Below are 27,772 nucleotides of genomic sequence, written 5' to 3' on the forward strand. Positions count from 1 at the left end.
AGAGGTTTATCAACTTTAGTGATCTGTTTATAGAACCTACTTCTGGTTTTACTGACCTTTGCTAATGTTTTTGTTTTCTATTTCATTTATTTTGGCTTTTTTTCTTTCTTGGAGATGGCGGCTTGCTCTGTTTCCCAGGCTAGCACGCAGAGGAGTGATCTTGGCTCACTGCAGCTTCCGCCTGCCGGGTTCAAGCAATTCTCCCACATCAGCCTATTTTGGCTATAATTTTTATTATTTCCTTTCTTCTGCTAATTTTGGTTTTACTTGACTCTTCCTTTCATGGTTTCTTGAAGTAAAAGCCTCGGCCAGTGCAGTGGCTCACACCTGTAATCCCAGCACTTTGGGAGGCCGAGGTGAGAGGATCCCTTGAGGCCAGGAGTTCACCAGACTGGCAAACATGGCGAGACCCCTTCTCTACTAAAAATAAAAAAATTAGCCAGGCACAGTGGTGCATGCCTGTAATTCCAGCTATGCAGGAAGCTGAGGCATGAGAATTGCTTGAACCCAGGAAGCCGAGGTTGCAGTGAGCTGAAATTGCACCACTGCACTCCAGCCTGTGCGACAGAGTGAGACTTTGTCTCAAAAAAAAAAAAAAAAAGGTAAATGCTTACATTACTGATTTGAAGTATTTCTTCTTTTATAATATGTCAGTGTGGTGCTATAAATTTCCCTCATAGCATTACTGTGGCTGCATCTCAGAAAATTTGATATGTCCTGTTTTTACTTTCATTCAGTTCAAAATATGACCTAATTTTCCTTGCGATTACATATTTCACTCATGGGTTATTTAATTTCTAAATATCTGGGGATTGTCCAGATATCATTCCATTATTATTTTCTATTTTTCCTTTTTCTTCTATTTATTAACTTATTTACTTACTTTCAGTTCCCTCTCAGGCTCTAAATTCTGTTATTTTCCTTTTCTTTTTCTTTTTTTTTTTTGAGACGGAGTCTGATGGAGTCTTTCTCTGTTGCCCAAGCTGGAGTGCAGTGGTATGATCTCAGCTCACTGCAACCTCCACCTCCCAGGTAGAAGCAATTCTCCTGCCTCAGCCTCCTGAATAGCTGGGATTACAGGCACACGCCACAATTCCCAGCTAATTTTTTTTGTATTTTTAGTAGAGATGGGGTTTCACCATATTGGCCGGGCTGGTCGTGAACTTCTGACCTTAAGTGATCCGCCCACCTCTGCCTCCCAATGTGCTGGGATTACAGGCGTGAGCCACCGTGCCCAGCCTCTGTTATTATTTTCTGGTTTAATTCTATTGTGTTCAGAGATGTACTTTGTATGATTGGAATCCTTTAAAATTTATTTATTTATTTATTTATTTATTTTATTATTTTTTTAATATAGAGTCTCATTCTGTTGCCCAGGCTGGAGTGCAGTGGTGTGGTCACAGCTCACTGCAGCCTCGACCTCCCAGACTTAGATGATTCTTCCTTCTCAGCCTCCCAAGTAACTGAGACCACAGGTGCATGCTACCACATTTTGATAATTTTTAATTTTTTTTTGTAGCGATAAGATCTCCCTGTGTTGCCCAGGCTAGTCTCAAACTCCTGGGATCAAGCAATCCTTCCTTCTCAGCCTCCCAAAGTGCTGAGATTACAGGTGTGGGCCAGTATGTCGCCCACTGTGGGGGCAGTCTTTGTTTTGAAATCTACTTTCTCTGATATTCATTTAGCCATTCCAACTTTTTAAGATTTGGTTTCGTCAGTATATGCCTTTTCCCATCTTTCTGCTCTTAAACTCTCTCTGTTTTTATATTTGAATACCTTTCTGGTATTTACCATATAGTTCGGTTTTGCTTTTTTATCCATTCTAACAATCACTGCCCTTTACCTTGAGCATTTACATCATTTATATTTATGTCATTATTGATATGATTGGGTTTAAATCAGTTTTGCTATTGTTTTTTCATTTGTTCCATGTGTCTATTGATGTTTTTTTCTTTTGTATTTGCAGACAGATATGCCCTCTGTCACCCAGGGTGGAGTGCAGTAGCGCTATCACAGTTCACTGCAGCTGGGCACTGGTCCATTTTTCTATGTTTTTTTTTTTTTCTGTTGAGACAGGGCCTCCCTATGTTGACCAGGCTGGATTCAAACACCTGGGCTCAAGTGATCCTCCTGCCTTGATCTCTCAAAGTGTTGGCATTACAGGCGTAAGTCACCAGAGTCAGTCAGTTTTTTTTCGCTTAGGTGTAGAATTCAAAGCCAACAGTTCTTTTCTTTCAACACGTTAACCATGTCACTCCATGAGGACGCTGTCTTGAGCTTTTGGTAAGCCTCGTTCTCCAGGACCACACGGCAGGTGCGACAGCCCTAGGTCCACCCCACCCCGTAAGCTCCCTCCTGGAGGAGACAGAGACCCGGGACAGCTCCGGGGCAAGGCCGAGGAAGGAGGGACGATCGGGCAGGGAGGCCCGAGGAGTCCCCGCCCTTTGGGATCGTCGCCACCGTTGGACCCCCTCACCCTTGGGGACGTTGAGGAGTGTTAAAATCTCCAAGAGGACAGTCACCGGTAGGAAGCCCCAGCCATTTCGCAGTTTGCTCGGTGCAAATGCAGACGGTCCTAGTCGAGCGCGGAGTCGAGCGCGTGGGCGGCATTGAGGACCTTTGGCGGCCCCGTCAGCTCCACCCCCCGGTGGGCGGGGCCCGAGCCAGTCCCTAAAGGCAAGCAGCTGCCGGTTCCGGAGCAGGTACTACCCAGCGCTGCGCGCTGCGCTCGTGCTATCGCAGTATCCGGTTGCCGCCGTCATGTCCCGGCAGCTATCACTGGCCCGGCCCGCCACGGTGCTGGGCGCCATGGAGATGGGGCGCCGCATGGACGCGCCCACCAGCGCAGCAGTCACGCGAGCCTTCCTGGAGCGCGGCCACACCGAGATAGACACGGCCTTCGTGTACAGCGACGGCCAGTCCGAGACCATCCTGGGCGGCCTGGGACTCGGGCTGGGGGGCAGCGACTGCAGAGGTAACATTGGCCCCTGATCCTCCCCCTGCACCGTGCAGAACTGAGACTGTCCACAGCCTTGCACCGCCCAGGTCTCCCTGGCCTCAGGCAGCACCCACGGCTTTGTTCCCCGCTCCTCCAACCCCAGCCCACCTCGCAACCTTGGGAACCCCAGGCTTCTCAGGCACATCTAGCTCCGGACAACTTTTCTCTCTTCTCTCTTCTTCGTCTCTCTTCTCTTCCGGGAGGTAGCCACCACCCTCATTGACGTCTGGATGACTTGGTCTTGCCTGGAGTGACTTGGCTAGCCCGTCTCTGGAGCACGAAAAGCATTGGAATCTGGCATTGTGCAGTGTCTGTCCCCACCTGTGCCCTGCAGGTGCCCTTGACGGGCCTGATCTGCCGAAATTCTGTGCTTATCGGCTGGCACTCCCTGGCACAGTCCGAAATCAGTTGGGACCCAGCACAATGTCTGCTTCTTCCTTCACACGTGCCAGCCTGCTCGCTCCCTGGACTTTACTCTGAGTACCTTGTGGTACTCGCAAGGGCACCTCACCAGGTTCAAAGGCACCTCACCAGGGTGGCAGTGCCCGGGAGCCTTGGCAGCTCCCTCAGGGGGATGGGGGATTGGGGCGGTACAGGTTCTCACTGCCCTGTCTGTGGGAAGCTCTGTCTGAAGCTATTGGCTATTGGAGAGAAATGGACACTAACTCACTCCAGGAAGCTCCAATTCTAGAGATGGCTGGGGAGCCCGGAGTGAGCCCTTCCTGGGAGGGACCCCCTGAAGAAAGAACAGAGAGGAGTTTGCCAGGAAGAGTATGAGGGGCAAGGGTGTCAGGGCAGTGGGCACGGGTGTGGAAAAGCAAATGTGATTTGGCAATGCCGTGGGTGCTGGAGGAAGCATGTGTAGCCTGAGGGGAAGATGTGTGTATAGGGGCAGGAGGAGCCGCCCTCAGTCTGATGCCATGTGCAGTGCTTAGGCCAGTGCCTGGCAGGCACATAGTGAGGGCTGGGAAATGTTAGCTGTTTCTTTGTTCTTAGTATTAGCACCATTTGCCTCCTTCCACTCTGAGTGTCTGAGTGGAGTCATTTCTCCTCTGATTCACCACATGGTAGATCCCGAACGAACCCAGCCTGTGCGTGCATCTCAGTGCCACAAGCTTTGTAGATCACCCGGCTGCCACTCGTTGAGAGCTCTAACCATATTTCTGTTTTTTTTTTTTTTTTTCTTTTGAGACATGATCTTGCTTTTTTTGCCCAGGCTGGAGTGGAGTGGTGCGATCATGGCTTATTGAAGCTTTGACCTCTCAGGGCTCAAGTGATCCTCCCACCTCAGCCTCCTGAGGAACTGGGACTAACACAGGCCTGTGCCACCACACCCAGCTAATTTTTTGTATTATTCATCGAGACGGGAGTCTCACTTTGTTGTCCAGGCTGGTCTCAAACTCCTGGGCTCAAGTGATCCTCCTGCGTTGGTCTCCCATAGTGCCGAGATTACAGGTGTGAGCCAACACAGATCTGCACCCTCTGCCTGGGCCTCATTTCTGTTTTTTTTTTTTTTTTTTTTAAATCCTTCTTTGTCTTCTTTGAGTCCAAGGTTGGCTGGTGAAAGTCCTCAGATCTCAGATCTGAAGTTAAGTTCAGTTGAGAAGGAGAGGGGTGGAGGTGGCATGGAAAATTTCCAAATGAATAGTTCCTCAAACCTGCTCCCTCCCAGGTCTCAAGGGCTCCAGTGACTGCCCTCCTGCCAGCCTAAGTGACTTTCTAAGTGTGAAAAGTGGGAAGAGGACTCTCCACTCCCCTGTTAGTCCAGCTCACTGACTCACTGAGAACTAAGTTTCCTTTTTTTCTTAGAAGGAGTCTCACTCTGTCACCAGGCAGGAGTGCTATGGCACAATATCGACTCATTGCAACCTCTGCCTCCTGGGTTCAAACAATTCTCCTGCCTAAGACTCCTGGCTAGCTGGGGACTACAGGCGGGTCCCACCACGCCCGGCTAATTTTTGTGTTTTTATTAGAGATGGGGTTTCATCATGTTGGTCTGGCTGGTCTCGAACTCCTGACCTCCTGATCTGCCCGCCTTGGTCTCCCAAAGTGCTGGGATTACAGGTGTGAGCCATGGTGCCAGGCCCTGAATTTCATTTCTCTCTCCTGTCAGTGAAAATTGATACGAAGGCCAATCCACTGTTTGGGAACTCCCTGAAGCCTGACAGTCTCCGGTTCCAGCTGGAGACGTCACTGAAGCGGCTGCAGTGTCCCCGAGTGGACCTCTTCTACCTGCACATGCCAGACCACAGCACCCCGGTGGAAGAGACACTGCGTGCCTGCCACCAGCTGCACCAGGAGGTGAGGGGACCCGTGAGCTCTGGGAGGTGGCCCGCTGCTGCTCTCATTCTGATTCCACCGGTGGGATCAGAGGCACCAGGGCAGTCCCAGGGTGGAGCAGGGAACAGCCCCACTCCCAGGGGCCCCACCCTGGCCTCCACTTCCTGGTCTGGGCTGCACTGCGTTCTGACTGGAGCCTCACCCCTGCAGGGCAAGTTCGTGGAGCTTGGCCTCTCCAACTATGCCGCCTGGGAAGTGGCGGAGATCTGTACCCTCTGCAAGAGCAATGGCTGGATCGTGCCCACTGTGTACCAGGTGAGGGCCGGGGCTGCAGAGGCCAAGGTCTCCAGGACTCCTGCTCATCCTGGGCTCTCTATTCCCCTCTGACTCCCCTGGTACCCTCTACATAGCAGCCACCCCCTGTTCAAACCCTGCAGATGGTTCCCACATACCCTCAGGATGCCATTCAAGCTTCTCAGGCTGGCCACTGGGCGTCTGTTTCCTTCCTGCCTATCTGTGTATCTTGGACCCTTCCTTCCCCACCTGGCCCTGCACTCAGCCTGGAACACGCCCTGCCCTGCGCTGCCCCTTCCCTGGGAGACCGGTTCAGGTCTCACATACGTGTGTCTTCCTCTGGAAGCCTTTCTACAGGGGCCCAGAAGACCCTGAGAACTCAGGTCCTCGTTTACCTCCTCATCATTCATTCCACAAATGTTTCTACACCTGCTTGGTGCCAGGCACTGGTCACGGAACTTTCTAGTCTATTGTGAATGCCTCTTTACTCGATTATAACTGTTTATACTTGACCTTATTATAAAACCTGAGGGAAGGGACCCCGTCCTTTTAGGTTATGAATCTAAATCTGACAACCAGCCTGTAGTTGGTGCTCATGAAAGTTGGCTGAATGAATGAATTTTCCTCGGGCATAAGCCCCTTTCACCAGCACCAGTAAGAATAAGTAAATGCCCAGATGGTTGAAGTCCTAGAATTGTTAAGGTCTGAAATAAGGGTTCTATAAGGGTAAATTTGAGGTCCCTTCTTTTGACACATCCATCCTCTCCCCGGGGTCCCTCTCCCTGCAGGGCATGTACAACGCCATCACCCGGCAGGTGGAAACGGAGCTCTTCCCCTGCCTCAGGCACTTTGGACTGAGGTTCTATGCGTTCAACCCTCTGGCTGGTACGTGGAGCATTCCTGGCCCTGACTCAGCCTATTCCCGACCCACAGATGCCCAGCCCAGGACCTGGGAAGCAGGGAGGGTTTGACAAACTTTGACCTCTCAAGTCAAAGAAGTCAAGGCTGTGTCCTTCAGCCCTCCTGGGTCCCTGCCCCTCCCCTAGTCCAGAGCCCTGAGGGATGTGGCAGCTTCTGGGGCACTCTGGGCCCGGGGGCTGATTGCTGCCTTCCCGCAGGGGGCCTGCTGACTGGCAGGTACAAGTATGAGGACAAGGACGGGAAACAGCCCGTGGGCCGCTTCTTTGGGAATCAGTGGGCAGAGCTGTACAGGAATCGGTGAGCTGGGGGTGCTTGGTGTGGATGGCTGGGGTGGGGTCAGCTTTATGTGGAATGAAGTCTTGGGCTGCTCCTGGGGTAAGGCCTTTCCTCGCTGCTGTACCCTGAATTTCTTCAGGGATTTCCAAACCCTCCGTGTGTTTTCTTGTTGTCTGGGGACCTCCAGGAGGAAATGAGGCTCCCTGGACCTCAGGGTCTTGAAGTCGTAGCTCTTTCCTGAGCAATCACCTGCTAGGAAGGAAAGAAGGAGCCCTGGAGGGAGGTCCAGGAGGCCTGGGGCCGAGTCCTGTTCCATCCCAGTGGCCCTTGTGTCACTAAGGAAAATGAGAGCAGGCTGCTGAGTCGTCAGGAATAAAGACTCTTTGAGGTCTCTGCTGAAGGGCCAGCATCCTGGGTGGTTCTGACACCCAGCAAAGTGGGAGATGCATAGCTGAAGAACACACCTGTCCCTCAGGGCTGCAGGGTGTGGGGTGGGGCAGTGGCCCTGGATAGCTCTTTGGTTCTGGCTCCCAGTGTGACCCCCATGGTACTGACCCCTGTGCCACTGTCCCCCCTTCCCAGCTACTGGAAGGAGAACCACTTCGAGGGCATTGCCCTGGTAGAGAAGGCCCTGCAGGCTGCGTATGGCGCCGGCGCCCCCAGCATGACCTCGGCCACCCTCCGGTGGATGTACCACCACTCACAGCTGCAGGTAACCAGCGACCCTGGGCGCTCAGCTCCTTTCCTTCCAGGGGGACCAGCAATGTCTTTCGATGAGGGCTAAAACATTTCTTTATTGATTTTTCTAAAATTTCTCTTTCTTTCAACTCTCACAAACATTCTTCCCACTGGTCTTTTTCTATGTTTTTTTTTGGAGACAGAGCCTCACTCTGTCGCCCAGGTGGGAGTGCAGTGGCACGATCTCAGGTCATTGCAACCTCTGCCACCAGGGCTGAAGCAATTCTTTTGTCTCAGCCTCCTGAGTAGCTGGGATTACAGGCATGTGCCACCTTGCCCAGCTAATTGTTTGTATTTGTAGTAGAGATGGGGTTTCACCATGTTGCTCAGGCTGGTCTCAAACTCCTGAGCTCAGATAATTCACCCTCCTCAGCCTCTGAAAGTGTGGGGATTACAGGTGTGAGCCACTGCACTTGGCCTTCCCATTGGCCTTGATGGTATCTGAGTACCAGGCTTTGTAATAAGGGCTTTGTTGCAGGGATTTCATTATTCCTTCAGCTTTATGAAATGACTGTCACGGTGTTATTGATGAGGAAGCTGAGTTTCACCCAGCTATTAAAGGGGCAGACATTTTAACATTTTAACACAGGTTTAACTGTAAAACCCACTAGTGTCATCCTTTGGTGGGAGCTGGAGTTTCCCTCACTTGGTACACCATGTCTTCCTCATTCAAATTTATATCCAGCTTCAGCCTCAGATGTTGCAATAGTGTCTGGCATATATACAGTAGGTGCTCAATAAATGGGAGCTAAGCACTCTACATAATTTTTCCCACCCATAACCATGTTGAAAATAGAGAAGAGGATTGAGTCTCAGAGAGGTTTAATAACTTAGCCACGTTTACACAGCTGCTGGGGGGCAGAACTGGGCTGTGAATGTAGGTCTGTTTGGAAGTATCGTGTGGCAGTAGGGAAAGAATACAGGTTTCGAGTCACATGGGTGCAGCTATGCAAGGCATCTTATTTCTGGATGTCTGGGATACAAGAGAGCCCAAATCTCAGCAGGGAGGTGGCTGGGAGGGCTGTGAGTGGAGTTGCTGTGCAGCAGAATGTTGAAGTCTGGCCATCTCCCTTGCAGGGTGCCCACGGGGATGCAGTCATCCTGGGCATGTCCAGCCTGGAGCAGATGGAGCAGAACTTGGCAGCGGCAGAGGAAGGGCCCCTGAAGCCGGCTGTCGTGGACGCCTTTAATCAAGCCTGGAATTTGGTTGCTTATGAATGTCCCAACTACTTCCGCTAGGCCCATGTTTCTCAGGCTGCCCAAGGCTCTTCTGTAACCTCTTTTGTGTCTCACGCTTTCTTTAAATTAGAACTGCCTCAGTACATTCTTAGCAACGGAACTATTTGAACAAAAACCTAACAGTAGAGTCACCACCAAATGAAGAATAAAACCTCTCAGGATGCTGTGTGTTAGTCTGTTTGCATTGCTATAAAAGAATACCTGAGACTGGGTCATCAATAAAGAAAAGAGGTTTCTTTGGCTCATAGTTCTGCAGTCTGTACAAGGGGGTGTGGTGCCGGCATCTACTCCTGGCAAGGGCCTCAGGAAGCTTACAATCATGGCAGAAGGGGAAGCGGAGCCAGCATGTCACATGGCAAGAGAGGGAGCAAGAGACGGGAGGAAATTCCAGGCTCTTTTAAACAACCAGATCCTGTATGAACTCATAAAGCCAGAACTCGCTCATTACTGTCCGCATGGCACCAAGCCATTCATGAGGGATTTGCCCCCAAACCCTGACACCTCCCATCAGGCCCACCTCTAACATTGATCACATTGCAACATGAGATTTGGAGGGGAAAAAAACCCCTAATGATATCATGGTAGCAGTACCCCCAACAAATGTCATTTTCTTCTCATTGCAAAATACAGTCATCATTTCCCAATAGTCACCCAAAGTCTTAACTTGTTCCAGCATCAACTCAATCATAAGTCTGAAGTCTCACTCAAGACTCAAGGTAAGTTTTATCCACCTATGAACCTGTATAATCAAAACCAAGTCATTTACTTCCATGATACAATGGTGGTACCGGCTTTGGGTAACATTCCCATTGCAAAAGGGAGAAATCGGCCAAAAGAACAGGGCAACAGGCCCACGCAGGTCTGAAACCCAGTAGGGCAGGCATGATACATGTAAAGCTCCAAGATAATCTTGGACTCCATTTCCCACATCCTGTCCACACTGGTGCCAGGGGTGGGCTTCCAAGGCCTTGGGCAGCTCCACTTATGTGGCTTTGCAGGATGCAGCTCCGTGGCTGCTCTCACTGGTTGGAGTAAGTGCCTGTGGCTTTTCCAGGCTCTGGGCACAAGCTGCTGGTGGCTGCACAATCCTGGGGTCTGGAGAGTGGTAGCCTCTTTCCCACAGCTCCACTGGGCAGTGCCCTAGTGGAGACTGTGTGTGTGGGGGGGGGTTCCAGCCTCAAATTACAGGCGCTGCCACCACGCCCGGCTAATTTTTTGTATTTTTAGTGGAGACGGGGTTTCATGTGTTAGCCAGGATGGTCTCGATCTCCTGACCTAATGATCCGCCCACCTCGGCCTCCCAAAGTGCTGAGATTACAGGCGTGAGCCACCACGCCCAGCCTAACTTTCTTTGTGCAGTCTTTAAAGCAAAAGAGTTCTAAACTTTGATGATGTCTAATTTAATTTCTCTTTTCTTGTGTATGCTTCTGAGGAACAATTGCCCAATCCAAGGCCACAAGATATATCCCTATATTTTCTTTTTCTTTCTTTGAGACAGAGTCTCGCTCTGTTACTGAGGCTGGAGTGGAGTGGCACAATTTTGGCTCGTTGCAACCTCTGCCTCTTGGGCTCAAGTGATTCTGGTGCCTCAGCCACCAGAGTAGCTGGGATTACAGGAGTGTGCCACCATCGTGGCCCTGTATTTTCTTCTAAAAGTTTTTATAATTTTAGCCCATAGATTTAGGTCTATGACTCATGTTGTGTTTATTTTGTTATATATATGGTATGAGGAAGGGGTCCAACTTCATTCTCTTGCTTGCAAATATCTAGATGTTGTTGAAGATGTTTATTTTCTTCTTTTTTTTTTTTTTTTTTTTTTGAGACAGAATCTCGATCTGTCACCCAGGCTGGAGTGCAGTGGCAGGATCTGGGCTCACTGCAAGCTCCGCCTCCCGGGTTCACACCACTCTCCTGCCTCAGCCTCCCGAGTAGCTGGGACTACAGGTGCCCACCACCACACCGGGCTAATTTTTTATTTTTTCGGTAGAGATGGGGTTTCACTGTGTCAGCCAGGATGGTTGCGATCTCCTGACCTTGTGATCTGCCCACTTCAGCCTCCCAAAGTGCTGGGATTACAGGCGTGAGTCACCACACCCGGCGTGAAGATGGTTATTTTCCTTGTTGAATTGTCTTGACACTTTTTAAAATTAATTGACAATATATGAAAGGGTTTACTGCTGGACTCTAAATTCTAATCCATTGATTTATGTCTAGCCTTATGCCAGGACCACACTGTCTTTAGAGCTGTAGTTGTTTTTTCTGTTTATTTGCTTGTTTTTTGTTTTGTTTTGTTTGGAGACGCAGTCTCACTCTGTCACCCAGGCTGGAGTGTAGTGGCCTGATCTCGGCTCACTGCAACCTTCCTCTCCCAGATTCAAGCAATTCTCCCTGCCTCAGCCTTGCTAGTAGCTGGGATTACTGGCACCTGCCACCACGCTGGCTATGTAGTTTTGTAGTAAGTTCTGAAATCAGAAAGTGTCAGTCCTTTCTGAAATCAGAAAGTGCCAGTTCTTTTTCAAGCATATTTTGGGTATCCTGGGTGCCCTGAATTTCCCTGTGAATTTTAGAATCAGTTTCCAATTTCTGTGGTCTCAAAAAAAAAAAAAAAAAAAAGAAAGCTGGCTGAGCGTGGTGGCTCATGCCTGTAATCCCAGCATTCGAGGCACCAAGAGGGGCATATCAACTGAGGTCAGGAGTTCAAGACCAGCCTGGACAACATGGCAAAACCCAGTTTCTACAAAAATACACAAATTAACCAGGTGGGTGGCTCACACCTGTAATCCCAGCTACTCAGGAAGCTGTGCAGGAAAAATCACTTGAACCCAGGAGATGGAAGTTGCAGTGAGCCGAGATTGCGCTACTGCACTCTAGCCTGGGAGACAGAGTGAGACTCCATCTTGAAGAAAAAAAAAAAAAAAAAAAAAGCCAGTTGGGATTTAGACAAGGATTATGTTGAATTTTCTCATCATCTTGGGGGATTTTGTCATTTTAAGCAAATGAATTTTGGTGTGCTTTTTGTCCAAAGATAACTGACAGACCACCGCACATCAGGGAGAATCTATGTTGTATGGATAAAAAGAATCAGGGGTTGACTTCTTTTTATAAAGAATAAATTTTGTCTGTAGGGTGTCGCCCTCTGGTCAGCAAATGGGACTTTTCTTGGGGTCAGGCTTTGGATGAGTGGTGTTATCTAAATTTCCAAGTTGGGCCCCTTTCATCATTTTAAGGGGCTGCTCCAAGTATTGCCTGCTGCCCTGCCCGTGGCTGGAGGGATTTTGCTGTAATGGTCAAACAGCAACCACCACACCTGGGATTTTCCTTTCCCAGCCTTGAGTGCCTCCTGTTTGGAGGAGGGGTGTAGGGGTGTTCTGAGGAAAATGTGGACCCCGCTGCCCTTGCCCCCAAGCCCAATAAAAAGAAGCCCAGAACCACCACTGAGAAAGTTGTGGATGAAAAGACAGGAGGCTTTGGCTAAGACAAGAGGAAAGCCATTGTGGAGATTATGGAATATTAAAAATGTTCCACATTAATACAGTTTGAATGTTTCCTCCGCTTCAAATCCCATGTTGAAACGTGACCTCCAGGCCAGGTGTTATGGCTCATGCCTGTAATCCCAGCACTTTGGGAGGCCGAGGCGGGCAGATCACGAGGTCAGGCGTTCGAGACCAGCCTGGTCAACACAGTGAAACACCGTCTCTACTAAAAATAGAAAAAAAAAAAAAAAAAACTAGCTGGGCATAGTAGTGTGCGCTTGTAATCCCAGCTACTCGGGAGACTGAGGCTGGAGAATCGCTTCAACCCGGGAGGCAGAGGTTGCCGTGAGCCAAGATCGGGCCACCGCATTCCCGCCTGGGCAACAGAGCAAAAGTCCGTCCAAAAAAAAAAAAAAAATACAATTTTGCAGGATGTCTGCCCTGGAGACAACAAGAGGGAGAAGAAGGCTCTTAGAAAAGAGGCCTTTGGTGAGCCCAGAAGTTTGAAACCAGCCTGGGCAATTCAGCAAGATCCCATCTCTACAAAAAATTTTTAAGAAGTAGGCGTGGTGCCACGTGCCTATGGTCCCCGCTACTTGGGAGGCTGAGGTGGGAGAAGTGCTTAAGCCTGAGAGTTGGAGGCTCAGTGATGCCACCCGACTGCACTCCAGCCTGGATGGTCACTGGATTTGTTCTGCTTGGATTGCCTTCGTTTGGCTTGTCAGTCAACTTCCACTGGCTGCCTTGGGACTGCCGTGACAGCCCAGCTCCACACCAGAGTTGAAGTTTCTCTTCAGCCCTGGGTACCCCTTGGCAGAGGGATTTGCTGAGGAAAATTAGGTATCCTTCCTAATCCTCCACACACTTCCAAACCAGGACTGTGGATCTGACGGATGCCAGGAAGACAGGCTTGGGCTGAGGGTGATGTCACTGCAAGAGTCGAGAGCCAGTGTCTGAAGTTTCCACGGCATCCTGGGAGGTTTTATTCTTGATGACTCTAATGGCACATTTTTGTCCACCTTGTTGTATTTGTTTGTGTTTTTGTTTTTTCTGTTTTAAAATTTTTAAGAGAGATGGGGTTTCACCATGTTGCCCAGGCTGGTCTCAAACTCCTGAGCTCAAGTGATCTACCCACCTTGGCCTCCCAAAGTGCTGGGATTATAGGTGTGAACCACCACATGCTGTCCACATTGTTCTATTTGTATTTCATGAAAGCAGTTCTGAATGAGAGCAAATCAGCTTCAGGGTGTATAGTGGCTCTCTTTTTTCTGCTGTGCATGGAAGAGAGGGCCACCTCCAGCCCCACTGTTGGGAGGTCAGGCTGGATCCCACGGTGTGGGGTGACCTTCACAAGGGCATTGTGCCTGATACCCTCTCACTGCCTCTGCTCTTTGACGACTTCCTACTCCCGCCCACTTCTCACCATGCCCTTGGGAAGGACAGCAGGAAGCAGGCTACGGGCAGAAGAAGAAATGAATTCACCAAGTTCACCCAGGCCTGGTCCAGGTCAAGTGCCAGCCTCAGTAGGAAGTGCTGAAGGAGAGCTCAGTCCTGGCCCTCTTGCCTCCCGAGGGTGACCAGGAAGACTGCAGGAGTGTAGAGGACGATCTGCAAACTGGGCAGAGAGGGGAAAGCAGCCTACAACCGTTTAAGGCCAAAACTGGCTGGCGGGGAGAGGATGAAGGGTGGCAGGTGGTGCCTTTTGCACCTGAGCCAGTTCTAGCCAGACCTAGAGAAAGTAGTGGGACGTTCAGGTGCCAGGCTTGGTCAGCGACCTCCGTGACAGCCAACTTCAGGGACCCTTTCTCTGCTGCTGACAGTTTCTCCAACTGCTCCATCCAGGATGATCACGTCCCTCCCAGTCACGGCCCCGCTGCTAACTGGGCTTTGCTTATTCACATGTGCCTTGTATTACTGCTTGCAAACAGCCGTGGCCTTTGGGCTCTAAAGCCCTGCTTCCAGACTGTCTCAGCTGCAGACAGCTGACTTCAGAGCCACTCATCTGCTGCTCAGCAGCTGGGTAAACCCGGGTCAGTGACCCAGCCTTTCAGCTTCAAACTTCCCTTGCTTTTCAGGCCGCTTGTCTGAATTAGAAATTGTGTGAAGCATTTTGCCTGCAGACCTGGCACTTAACAGGGGCTCACTAAAGGGGAGCCTTAACCATATAAACCCAAGCTGGAGAAGGGGGTTGGGGACAGCAGGGAGAGGGAAGCCCCGCCACTACACACAGGGTTGGACTGTCTCCAGGGTGGGCAGCCAGGGGCCCAGTAAAGGCTAATGGTTAAAAATGTAGATTTCAGATCATATGCAGTGGCTCACACCTATAATCCCAGCAATTTGGGATGCCAGGGTGGGAGGATTACTTGAGCCCAAGGACTCAAGATCAGCTCAGGCAATGTAGTGAGACCCCTGTCTCCAAAAAATGCAAAAGTTAGTCACGTGGTGGTATATGCCTGTGGTCCCAGTTACATGGGAGACTGAAGCGGAGGATTGGCTGCGCCCTGGAGGTCAACGCTGCAGTGAACCATGATCAAGCCACTGCACTCCAGCCTGGGTGACAGAGGAAGACCCTGTCCCCCCAAAAAGAAAAACATAAAGTTTCAGTCAAACCCACATTCATTCCCTACTACGTGAAGACTCTACTCAAGTGAAATTGCCTCTCTGAGTCAGTTTCCTCATGTAAAATTGAGATGACCATACTTAACAGGGCCATCGCAATAACTAGTGGTGGTAACCTGGCCACTTAAGTAATTTGTCTAAGAACAGGTTTACCACCCAAAAGAACTGGGCCATGGAGAGACTTCGTAGGAAGAAAAGCACTTATCTCAGAAATCACCAATGACTCTATACCCCTCGCAGCTCCCCCAGTCTCCCCACACCTGCAGAATTTGAGAGAAACTGCTGAGCATCTAGAGACAGCTGGGTTACCTGCAGCTCGCGAGTGGTCCGTCGCAGGGCAGCCGAGGCCATGCCAGGGGCACTGGTGCTAATACACAATCTGCAGGACCTGCTCCACCAGGGCAATGGCCTTGAAGTGGTGCTCCTTCCAGAAGCCGGGTGCGAGGAGGGGATTGCACAGGGGTCAGTACTCGCGGTCTTCTCAGGGCGGTTACCCGCACCCAGGTCCCTGAAGTACTGACGGGCTAATGGCTTCTAAGTAGACGTCTTACATTTTTGAGCATCAGAATGCATGCCGGTTTCTGGCCCCCTTATCCATGTTCTTGGGTGGTTAGAGGGGAGGCAGTGGGCAAGAATCCTTGCATTTGGCCAGCGTGATGGCCACACCTGTAATCAAGCATTTTGGGAGGCCAAGGAGGGAGGATCGCTTGATGTCAGAAGTTAGAAGTCAGCCAAGATAACATAGGGAGACCTTCTGTCTCTACAAAAAAACAAAAATTAGCCAGGCATGGTGATGTGCGCCTCTAGTGTCAGCTGCTCTGGAGGCTGAGGCAGGAAGATCACTTGAGCCTGGGAGGTCGAGGCTACAGGGAGAGGTGATCGGGTCCCCGCACTCCATCCTGGACAAGAGAGAGAGACCCCATTTCGAAGAAAAAACCTTAGCACTTAACCTCACCAGGTGTTAACACAAACACCCGCCACCTTAGGGCCCCTCAGCACCTACAGCACCACACCTGTGTGCCCTGGAGAACACAAGGACCGAGGACAAGTCCTGACCTCCATTCCTGGCTCTGTGGACTTGGCTGAGCCACCTGCCCTCACCTTCTCGGTGAGGAAAAGAAATGCTCCATGCCAGCCCCATGCGCTAAATGCCAAGTATAAAGGTGGTGAGGGGCCTGGCCAGCTTTGCACACTGGAAAGAACAGACAGGATGAAACCCAGCAGGCCTCGATTCTCCAGGGCTGTAGCCTGGGCCTTGCAGTGTGACAAGCTTAAGAAAACCTCCGCTCAGGACAGTGGTTCCTGAATATGGCCAGGATTATCAGAAACCCCTGGTGTTTCTGATTAGCCTTATCATCCATATAAGGATGTAAATCACAGCAGTGCACACAGGGTGAACCCAAATGTTGGACACTGCTGCCTAAGTCCTTGGTCATTTCAACAAAACTAGTACTGGCACCACTTCCACGGAGCTTGGCTTGCTTCTGCCTTCCTCCCGGGGGAGAAAACTCAAAGAAGGAATAAACTACATTGTGCACAAAAATTAACCTTGCAGATGCGGATTCGGTAAATCTAGAAAGATCAGCTTTCCAGCAGCCCACACGAGACGTCTAAATTTGATATATTAAGGAATAGTGATAAAGTGTGTAGCTTTTTTTTAAATAAGAGATGGCAGTCTCGCTTTGATACCCAGGCCAAACCCCTGAGCTCAAGCAATCCTCCTGTCTTGGCCTCCCACGGCTGGAACTACAGGCCCATGACACCATGCCTGGCTAGTTTTTTAAATTTTTTTGTAGAGACAGTCTCGCCATCCTGCCCAGGCTGGTCTCAAACTCCCGGGCTCAGTGATCCACCTTCATCTCCCAATGTGTTGGGATTATAGATATGAGCCACTGCCCCCAGCCAAGTGTATACTTTAGAGATAGTGCAGCAGTAACTGCTAGAGGTAAAGAAAGCTGCAAGAATTTCTAGAAGTTGACTCTGAGGAATGAGCCTTGGAAAGCGACAGCTTTTAACCATAGGCACATACCACTTTGATAAATTTCCCAAATTTCAAAAAATAGACTGGGTGTGGTGGCTCCCAGTTTGTATATATAAACTGTCTTTCATCCAACTCTTGGAATCAGAGTAAAGCTTTTGGAAATCCATTTTGTCAGAGGTGAAGCATCTAACTGTTCTGAATGCTATTTCAAATTCAGTTAATAAAGCTCAACGTTGAGGACAGAAATTTGTTTCTACAGTGGACATACACTTACAAATGCCATGGTAAGGACGGAGGCTCAAGCCTGCAATCCCAGCACTTTGGGACGCCGAGGCGGGTGGATCACGAGGTCAGGAGTTCAAGACCAGCCTGGCCAAGATGGTGAAACCCCATCTCTACTAAAAATATAAAAAATTAGCCAGGCGTGGTGGCAGGTGCCTGTAATCCCAGATACTCGGGAGACTGAGGCAGAGAATTGCTTGAACCTGGGAGGCGGAGGTTGCAGCGAGCCAAGATCGTGCCGTTGCACTCTAGCCTGGGCAACAGAGCTAGAGTCTGTCTCAAAAAAAAAAAAAAAAAAAAAAAAAAAAGCCATGGTACAAACAGGCTTACTAAATTCAAAATCCATGCAGCAGAAATGTACTTGTTCATACACAATTGTGGAGCCTGGCGCTCTTACTTTCTTGTTGCTTCTGCAATGTATTCAGAATGGCCAAATTTGAGACACTGGTGATGCCAACCAACCCAGTCACTGGGAACAAGCAGGTCAGCAATGAAGCAAATAGGGCAGCCCATGGCCCTCTCTGCAGCCTGAAGTTACAGGAATTCCCCTCCTCGTGAATTCCTATGGGCAAAATCTATGTGACCTCCTTCTCCAGTATTTTTTTTTTTTTTTTTTTTTTTTTGAGACGGAGTGTTGCTCTGTCACCCAGGCTGGAGTGCAGTGGCATGATCTCGGCTCACTGATAGCTCCACCTCCCGGGTTCACGCCATTCTCCTGCCTCAATGTCCCGAGTAGTGGAACTACAGGTGACCGCCATCACGCCCGGCTAATTTTTTGCATTTTTAGTAGAGACGGGGATTCACCATATTAGCTAGGATGGTCTCAATCTCCTGACCGCCTGCCTCAGCCTCCCAAAGTGCTGGGATTACAGGTGTGAGCCACCGCGCCCAGCCCTTCTCCAGTCTTTTATACAGCACAGAGCAGTTTCCTCAGTTTGAGGACGAAGAAATATATTAGACGCTCTCCAGATCCAGCTCTGCTCCTTTAGGTCTTTTTGTTCCTTCTCATTTGTTTTTAAATTAACAAATACAGATTGTATCTATATTTAAGGTGCTGTTTGGGAACTGTCTCTTGGAGAAGCTCTTTAGATAGAAAATGGCTGAGGGAGGAGGTGGAGTGGGAAAAAAGAAGAGAAAAAAGATATGAAACGGCTGAATTCAAGTGGCCATCAGCTATGTTTGACATATAGCATCCAGAAGATTCTAACAGGTGGGATGTAGCATAGTAGAGAATGCATCCCTGATGGGGATACTCGGGAGTCTCAGCAGCTCCTGGGGCTCATCTCGACTTGACCACTCAGGACTGTTGTTCCCAATGTTAAGAGTTTCTTTTCCTAAGATAACCACCCCATGTTCTCAGATGTTCTTCGCACAGGTATCTTTGACGCCCCTCCCAGGACACAAGAGTGATGCTGTAGACTTCTGAGGCTGGGACATAAAAGGCCACACAGCTTCTGCCTAGTTTGCTTGAGATGGGCACCCTTGGAAGCCACATGCAGAAGGACGTGTGTGCCGGGTGATGACAGCAGCTGATAAGTGAATGTCTTCAGGCGACCCTAGCCTACAGCTGCTAAATCACGTCTCAGACACTGGCGAACAGATGAGGCTTCCCCCACTGAGTTCTACCCAAACGGCGGGTTTGCCACCACCCAGCTAATTTTTTGTATATTTTGTCGACATGGGATTTCACCACGTTGCCCAGGCTGCTCTTGAACTCCTGGGTTCAAGCAATGCCTTTGCCTAGGCCTCTCAAAGTTCTGGGATTTCAGGCATGAGACACCGTGCTCGGCCTGTTTTGTTTTTTAAAAACAACTGTATCGAGACATGATTCAGACACTGTACAGTTGACCTACGTAAAGTGATGATTTAATGCTGTTTCAGGTATTCAGAGTTGTACAACCATCTCAATCCATTTCAGAGCATCTTCATAAGCACCCCCAAAAGAAACCCTGCACTCATTAGCAGTGAATCTCCATTTCCTCGCAAACCTCCTCCCAGTCCTGGGCAAGCACTCATCTACTTTCTGTCTCTCAAATAGATTTGTCTATTCTGGACATTTCATATAAACGAAACCATACAATAGGAAATCTTTTGTAATTGGCTTCTTTAACTTAACATGTCTTCAAGGTGCACTTACATTGTAGATGTTTCAGTACTTCCGTTCGTTTGTTTGTTTGGAAACAGGGTTTGGTCTGTCACCCAGGCTGGAGTGCAGTGGCACAATCATAGCTCACTCCAGACGTGCATACCTGGGCTCAAGCAATCCGCCCGCCTCAACCTCCTGAGCAGCTGGGACTACAGGTATGTGCCACGGGGCCCCACTAACTTTCTTTTTATGTTTAGTAGAGACAGGGTCTCGCTTTGTTGCCCAGACTGGTCTGGAACTCCTGTCTTCAATCAGTCCTCCTGCCTTGGCCTCTCAAAGTGCTGAGATTAAAGGTGTGAGCCACTCCTTTTTTTTTTTTTTAATGGCCGAGTAATAGTCTGTTGTATGAATATACCACATTTTCTTTATCCATTCATTCATTGATGGACATTTGGGTTGTTTTTAATTATCAGCTATTATGAGTAATGATACTGTGAAAACTCATGCCCAAGTTTTTTGTGGGGAAATATGTTTTCACTTCTCTTGGCTATATACCCACAAGTGGAACTGCTGAATCCTATGGTAATTTTATGTTTAATCCTTGGAGAAATTGCCAAACTATTTTCCAAAGTGGTTGTACCATTTCACATTCCCCCCATCAGTGTGTGAATTTCCTCCCCTGTCTGTCTCTTGCTCACTTTCTTGCCATATGACATGCAGGCTCTGCTTCCCCTCTGCCATGACTGTAAGCTTCCTGAGGCCCTCCCCAGGAGCAGATGCCGGCACCACACCTTCTTGTACAGACTGCAGAACCGTGAGCCAAAGAAACCTCTTTTCTTTGTAAATGACCCAGTCTCAGGTATTCTTTTATAGCAACGGAAACAGACTAACACACAGCATCCTGGGAGGCTTTATTCTTCGTTTGGTGGTGACTCTACTGTTAGGTTTTTGTCCAAATACTTCCATCCCTAAGAATTTACTGAGGCAATTCTAAATTACAAAAAGCATGGGAGAGCACAAGAGGTGACAGAAGAGCCTTGGGCGGCCTGAGCCATGATGGGCCTAGATGAAGTAGTTGGGACATTCGTGGGCAAACAAATGCCAGGCTTGATTAAAGGCATCCACGACAGCTGGCTCCAGGGGCCCTTCCTCTGCCACTGCCAAGTTCTGCTCCAGCTGCTCCAGGCTGGACATGCCCAGGATGACCGCGTCCCCGTGGGCACCCTGCAAGGGAGACAGCCAGAATTCAACCCTCTTCTGCTACACAGCTACTCCACTCACAGCCCTCCCAGTCACAACCCTACCGAGATTTGGGCTCTCTTATATCCCATATGTCCAGAAAGAACTTAAGGTGCCTTGCATAGCTGTACCCATGTCACTCAAAACCTGTATTATTTCCCCTACTGCCACATGACGCTTCCAGACAGACCTACATTCACAGCCCAGTTCTGCCCCCCAGCAGCCGTGTAAAGGTGACTAAGTTATTAAAACCTCTCTGAGACTCAATCCTCTTCTCTATTTTCAACATAATTATGTGTATGAAAAAGTAATGTAGAGCACTTAGCTCCCATTAATTGAGCACCTACTGTATATGTGCCAGACACTATTGCAACATCTAAGGCTGGAGTTGGAGAAAAATTTGAAAGAGGAAGACATGAGGCACTGAGAGAGGGAAATTTCAGCTCCCACCAAAAGGATGAGATTAGTGGGCTTTACAGTTAAACCTGTGTTAAAATGTATTCCCCTTTCATAGCTGGGTGAAACTCAGTTTCCTCATCAGTAACACTGGGACAGTCATTTCATAAAGCCAAAGGAATAATGAAATCCCTGCAGTAAAGCCCTCATTACAAAGCGTGGTACTCAGATACCATCAAAGACCAATGGGAAGGCGGAGCACAGTGGCTCACGCCTGTCATCCCAGCACTTTCAGAGGCTGAGGAGGGTGCATTGTCTGAGCTCAGGAGTTCGAGACCAGACTAGGCAGCTTGACGAAACTCAATTTCTACTATAAATAAAAACAATTAGCTGGGCACAGTGGTGCACGTCTGTAATCCCAGCTACTCAGGAGGCTGGGGGAGGAGAATTGCTTGAGTCTGGGAGGCAGAAGTTGCAGTGACCTGAGATCATGCCACTGCACTCCAGCTGGGGTAACAGAGCGAGACTCTGTATCAAAAATTAAAAAAAGTAAAACAAAAACAACACAAAACAAAAAACAGTGGGAAGAGTGTTTATGAGAGAAGAAAGAAATTTCAGAGGAATCGAGAAAACAAATGCTTTGGGCTTCACCTAAATGCTGGTCCCCCTGGAAGGGAAGAAGCTGAGCGCCCAGGGTCGCTGGTTACCTGCAGCTGTGAGTGGTGGTACATCCACCGGAGGGCGGCTGAGGTCGTGCTGGGGGTGCTGGCGCCATATGCAGCCTGCAAAGCCTTCTCTACCAGGGCAATGCCCTCGAAGTGGTTCTCCTTCCAGAAGCTGCAAAGGGGGGATGGTGGCACAGGGGTCAGTACCATGGGGGTCACACTGGGAGCCACAACCAAAGGGTCATCCAGGGCCACTGCCCCACCCCACACCCTGCAGCCCTGAGGGGAGGGTGTCCTTTCTGGTCACAGGACTCCTACCCTGCTGGGCATCAGAACCACCCAAGATGCCGGCCCTCTCAACAGAGACCTCAACCAATCTTTATTCCTGAGAACTCATCACCCTGCTCTTATTTTCCCCTAGGGACACACAGGCCGCTGAGATGGGGCAGGATTCGGCCCCAGGCCTCCTAGACCTCCCTCCAGGACTCCTTCTTTCCTTCCTAGCAGGTGATTGCTCAGGAAAGAGCTATGACTTCAAGACCCTGAGGTCCAGGGAGCCTCATTTCCTCCTGGAGGTCCCCAGACAACAAGAAAACCCGCGGAGGGTTTGGAAATTCCTGAAGGAATGCAGGGGAGTAGGTGCAGCAGCGAGGAAAGGCTTTACCCCAGGAGCAGCCAGGACTTCATTCCACATAAAGATGACCCCACCCCAGCCATCCACACCAAGCACCTCCAGCTCACCGACTCCTGTAGATCTCTGCCCACTGATTCCCAAAGAAGCGGCCCACGGGCTGTTTCCCGTCCTTGTCCTCATACTTGTACCTGCCAGTCAGCAGGCCCCCTGTGGGAAGGCAGCAATCAGCCCCCGGGCCCAGAGTCCCCAGAAGCTGCCACATCCCTCAGGGCTCTGGTCTAGGGGAGGGGCAGGGACCCAGGAGGGCTGAAGGACGCAGCCCAGCCTCTTGTCAAACCCTCCCTGCTTCCCAGGTCCTGGGCTGGGCATCTGTGGGTCGGGAATCAGCTGAGTCAGGGCCAGGAATGCTCCACATACCAGCCAGAGGGCTGTAGGCATAGAACCTCAGTCCAAAGTGCCTGAGGCAGGGGAAGAGCTCCGTTTCCACTTGCCGGGTGGTGGCGCTGTACATGCCCTGCAGAGAGAGGGACCCCGGGGAGAGAGTGGATGTGTCAAAAGAAGGGACCTCAAATTTACCCTTATAGAACCCTTATTTCAGACCTTATCAATTCTAGGCCTTTAACCATCTGGGCATATACTTATTCTTACTGGTGCTGGCGAAAGGGGCTTATGCCCGAGGAAAATTCATTCATTCAGCCAACTTTCATGAGCACCAACTACGGGCTGGTTGTCAGATTTGGATTGTTAAGCCAAAAGGACAGGGTCTCTTCCCTCAAGGTTTTATAATAAGGTCAAGTATAAATAGTTATAATCGAGTAATGAGGCAATCTTAATAGACGAGAAAGTTCTGTGACCAGTGCCTGGCACCAAGCAGGTGTACAAATATTTGTGCAATGAATCATGAGGAGGTAAACAAGGACCTGAGTTCTCAGGGCCTTCTGGGACCATCTAGAAAGGCTTCCAGATGATGAGACACGTATATGAGACCTGAACCCTTCTCCCAGAGAAGGGGCAGTGGCAGGGAAGGGACAGTGGCGGGGAAGGGACAGTGGCGGGGAAGGGCATGTCCCAGGCTGAGTGCAGGGCCAGGTGGGGAAGGAAGGGTCCAAGGTGCACAGGCCGGCAGGAAGGAAGCAGATGCCCAGTGGCCAGCCTGAGGAGCTTGAATGGCATTCTGAGGGTACCTGGGAGCCATCTGCAGACTTTTAGCAGGGGGTGGCTGCTATGCAGAGGGCACAGGGGGCAGTCAGGGCAGCAAAGACAGCCCAGGATGAGCAGGAGTTCTGGAGACCTTGGCCTCTGCAGCCTCAGCCCTCACCTGGTACACAGTGGGCACGATCCAGCCATTGCTCTTGCAGAGGGTACAGATCTCGGCCACTTCCCAGGCGGCATAGTTGGAGAGGCCAAGCTCCACAAACTTGCCCTGCAGGGGTGAGGCTCCAGTCAGAACGCAGTGCAGCGCAGACCAGGAAGGGGAGGCCAGGGTGGGGCCCTTGGGAGTGGGGCTGTTCCCTGCTCCACCTTGGGACCGCCCTGGTGCCTCTGATCTCACCAGTGGGATCAGAATGAGAGCAGTAGCGGGCCACCTCCCAGAGCTCAGGGGTCCCCTCACCTCCTGGTGCAGCTGGTGGCAGGCACGCAGCGTCTCTTCCACCGGGGTGCTGTGGTCAGGTCCATGTAGGTAGAAGAGGTCCACTCGGGGACACTGCAGCCGCTTCAGTGACGTCTCCAGCTGGAACCGGAGACTGTCAGGCTTCAGGGAGTTCCCCATCCATGGATTGGCCTTGGTAGCAATTTTCACTGAGAGGAGAGTGAAATGAAAATTCAGGGCTGGACGTGGTGGCTCACACCTGTAATCCCAGCACACTGGGAGACCAAGGCGGGTAAATCACCTGAGGTCAGGAATTTGAGACCATCCTGGCCAACATGGTGAAACGGCGTCTCTACTAAAAATACAGAAATTAGCTGGGGGTGGTTGTGCACGCCTGTAATCCCTGCTAGGGAGGCTAGGCACAAGAATTTCATGAACCGGCCAGGTGTGGTGGCTAACGCCTGTAATCCCAGCACTTTGGGAGGCTGAGGCAGGCAGCTCACAAAGTCAGGAGTTCAAGGCCATCCTAGCTAACACGGTGAAACCCTGTCTCTACTAAAAATACAAAAAATTAGCTGGGCATGGTGGTGGGCACCTGTAGTCCCAGTTACTCGGGAGGCTGAGGCAGGAGAATGGCATGAACCTGGGAGGCGGAGCTTGCAGTGAGCTGAGATCGCACCACTGCACTCCAGCTTGGGCGACAAAGCAAGAGCCTGTCTCAAAAAAAAAAAAAAAAAGAAAGAAAGAAAGAAAGAAAGAATTGCATGAATCTGGGAGGTAGAGGTTGCAGTGAGCCTAGATCACACCATTGCAGTAAAGCCTGGGCAACAGAGCAAGACTGTCAAAAAAAATAAATAAATAAAAATAAAGTAAGCTTAACACGCTTCTCCCTGCGCCCTATTAAGAATCCTAGTTGGGGCCGGGCGCGGTGGCTCACGCCTGTAATCCCAGCACTTTGGGAGGCCGAGGCGGGCGGATAACAAGGTCAGGAGATTGAGACCATGGTGAAACCCCGTCTCTACTAAAAAATAGAAAAAAATTAGCCGGGCGCAGTGGCGGGCGCCTGTAGTCCCAGCTACTCGGGAGGCTGAGGTAGGAGAATGGCGTGAACCCGGGAGGCGGAGCTTGCAGTGAGCCGAGATTGCGCCACTGCACTCCAGCCTGGGCGACAGAGCGAGACTCCGTCTCAAAAAAAAAAAAAAAAAAAAAAAAAGGAATCCTAGTTGGAGGCTGGGTTCAGTGGCTCAAACTTGTCATCCCAGCTATTCGGGAGGCTGAGGCACAAGAATTGAGTGAACCCAGGAGGCAGAGGTTGCAGTGAGCCGAGATCTTGCCACTATACTCCAGCCTGTGTGCCAGAACCAGACTCTGTGTCAAAAAAAAAAAAAAAAAAGAAATCTTAGTTGGAGATGAGGCACAGTGGCTCACCCCCATAAGGCCAACACTTAGGCCCAGGAGGGTGGATCTCTTGAGCCCAGGAGTTTGAGACCAGCCTAGGCAAAATGGTGAAACCCCGTCCCTACAAAAAATACAAAATTTGGCCGGGCATGGGGGCACACGCCTGTAATCTCAGCTACTTGGGAGACTGAGTTGAGAGGATCACATGAGCCTAGGAGGTCAAGGCTGTAGTGAGCAAATATTGTGCCACTGTGCTCCAGCCTGGACAACAGAATGAGACCCTGTTTCAAAAGAAAAATTAAAAAAGAATCCTAGATCCTAGTGGGCTGGAATAACAGGGGAGTGGAGAGTCCTCTTCCCACTTTTCACACTTAGAAAGTCACTTAGGCTGGCAGGAGGGCAGTCACTGGAGCCCTTGAGACCTGGGAGGGAGCAGGTTTGAGGAACTATTCATTTGGAATTTTTCCATACCACCTCCACCCCTCTGCTTCTCAACTGAACTTCACTTCAGATCTGAGATCTGAGGACTTTCACCAGCCAACCGTGGACTCAAAGACAGAAGACAAGGAAGGATTAATAGAGGAAAGAAAAAAGTCAGAAATAAGGGCCAGGCAGAGGGTGTGGATCTGTGTTCGCTCACACCTGTAATCTCGGCACTTTGGGAAGCCAGGGCAGGAGGATTACTTGAGCCCAGGAGTTTGAGGCCAGCCTGGGCAATAAAGTGAGACTCTGGTTTCGTTGATTAATACAAAAATTTAGCCAGGTGTGGTGGCACAGGTCTGTGTTAGTCCCAGCTGCTCTGGAGACGGAGGTGGGAGGATGGCTTGAGCCCTGAGAGGTCAAAGCCGCAATGAGCCATGATCGCACTATTGCACTCCAGCCTAGGTAAAAGAGCAAGGCCCTGTATAAAAAACAAAAAACAAAACAAAACAAAAAACGGAAATAAGATCAGAGCTCTCACCAAGTGGCAGTCAGGTGATCTAGAAAGAGCGTGGCACTGAGATGCGGGCACAGGCTTCTTTTGTTTGAGATGTACCATTTGGTGAATCAGAGGAGAAATGGACAAGACTCCACTCAGACAGTCAGAGTGGAAGGAGGAAATGGTGCTAATATTAAGAACACAGAAACAGCTAACATTTCCCAGCCCTCACTGTGTCTGCGGGCATTGGCCTAAGCACCGCACGTGGCATCAGACTGAGGGTGGCTCCTCCTGCCCCTTTACACACATCCTCCCCTCAGGCTACACCTGCCTCCTCCCCACCCACAGTGTTGGCAAATCACATTTGCCTTTCCACACCCATGCCCACTGCCCTGACGCCCTTGCCCCTCTTACTCCTCCTGGCAAACTCCTATCCGTTCTTTCTTCACGGGGTCCCTCCCAAAAAGGGCTCACTCGGCTCTCCAGCCATCTCTAGAATTCGAACTTCCTGGAGTGGGTTAGTGTCCATTTCTCTCCAATAGCCTCAGACAGAGCCTCCCACAGAGAGGGCAGTGAGACCCTGTACCACACCCAATTCCCCATCGAGCTAAGGGAGCTGCCAAGGTTCCCGGGCGTTGCCACCCTGGTGAGGTACCATTGTGAGCACCACAAGGTACTCAGAGCAAAGTCCAGGTCCCTGAGCAGGCTGGCGTGAGCGTAGGAGCAAGCAGATAGTGTGCTGGGTCTAAACTCTGATTTCAGACCGTGCCAGGGAGTGCCAGGCGATAAGCACAGAATTTCTGCAGATCAGGCCCGTCAAGGGCACCTGCAGGGCACAGGTGGGGACAGCAGTTGCACAATGCCAGATTCCAGTGTTTTTCGTGCTCCAGAGAGGGGCTAGCCAAGTCATTGCAGGCAAGACCAAGTCATCCAGGCGTCAGTGAGGGTGCTGAGCTACCTCCCGGAAGAGAAGACCAGAGAAAAGGAGTCCAGACAAAGTACTGTCCAGTTGTCCAGAGCTAGATGTGCCTGAGGTGCCTGGGGTTCCCAAGGCTGAGAGGTGGACGGGGGTTGGGGGGTGGGGAACAAAGCCGTGGGTGCTGCCTGGGGCCAGGGAGACCTGGGCGGTGCACGGTTGTGGACAGGCTCAGCTCTGCACGGTGTAGAAGGAGGATCAGGGGCCACTGTTACCTCTGCAGTCGCTGCTTCCCAGCCCGAGCCCCAGGCCGCCCAGGATGGTCTCGGACTGGCCGTCGCTGTACAGGAAGGCCGTGTCTATCTCGGTGTGGCCGCGCTCCAGGAAGGCGCGCGTGACTGCTGCGCTGGTGGGCGCGTCCATGCGGCGCCCCATCTCCATGGCGCCCAGCACCGTGGCGGGCCGGGCCCGCGATAGCTGCCGGGACATGACGGCGGCAACGGGATACTGGGACAGACCGGGCGCAGCACGGAGCGGTCAGTCGGAAGCACCAGCCCAGGAACTGGCGGCCGCTTGGCTTTAGGGACTGGCTCGGGCCCCGCCCACCGCGGAGTGGGGTTGAGGGCGCGGCTGAATGTGCCCAACACCGCCCACGCGCTGAACTCCGCGCTCAACCACGAGGACCGTCTGCACTTGCACCAAGCAAGAGGCAAAATGACTGTGGCTTCCTACCCGTGACTCACTTCTTGGCCATTGTAACACTCCTCAACGTCCGCAAGGGTGAGGGGGTCCAAGGGTGGCGACGATCCCCAAGGGCGGGGACTCCT

General features: G+C 50.7%; 2 protein-coding genes across 2 annotated transcripts; one reads left to right on the forward strand and one right to left on the reverse strand.

Moving 5' to 3' along the window:
- Positions 1 to 2,664: 2,664 nt before the first annotated feature.
- On the forward strand, positions 2,665 to 8,993 carry LOC119623232 (aflatoxin B1 aldehyde reductase member 3). The gene is made up of 7 exons (XM_073008136.1): positions 2,665 to 2,974; positions 5,112 to 5,299; positions 5,489 to 5,593; positions 6,361 to 6,457; positions 6,691 to 6,790; positions 7,352 to 7,481; positions 8,585 to 8,993. The coding sequence occupies exons 1-7, from the start codon at positions 2,761 to 2,763 to the stop codon at positions 8,744 to 8,746; spliced, it is 996 nt and encodes a 331-aa protein (XP_072864237.1). The 5' UTR covers positions 2,665 to 2,760; the 3' UTR covers positions 8,747 to 8,993.
- Positions 8,994 to 18,945: 9,952 nt separating this feature from the next.
- Positions 18,946 to 27,687, reverse strand: LOC119623233 (aflatoxin B1 aldehyde reductase member 4-like). Its single transcript, XM_073008137.1, has 7 exons — positions 27,221 to 27,687; positions 23,734 to 23,921; positions 23,440 to 23,544; positions 22,539 to 22,635; positions 22,229 to 22,328; positions 21,530 to 21,659; positions 18,946 to 20,411 (listed from the first exon to the last, which is right to left on the reverse strand). The coding sequence occupies exons 1-7, from the start codon at positions 27,432 to 27,434 to the stop codon at positions 20,250 to 20,252; spliced, it is 996 nt and encodes a 331-aa protein (XP_072864238.1). The 5' UTR covers positions 27,435 to 27,687; the 3' UTR covers positions 18,946 to 20,249.
- Between the last annotated feature and the right edge of the window lie 85 nt (positions 27,688 to 27,772).

This window comes from Chlorocebus sabaeus, chromosome 20 (assembly GCF_047675955.1).
Source record: "Chlorocebus sabaeus isolate Y175 chromosome 20, mChlSab1.0.hap1, whole genome shotgun sequence".
NCBI classification, from domain to species: domain Eukaryota; kingdom Metazoa; phylum Chordata; class Mammalia; order Primates; family Cercopithecidae; genus Chlorocebus; species Chlorocebus sabaeus.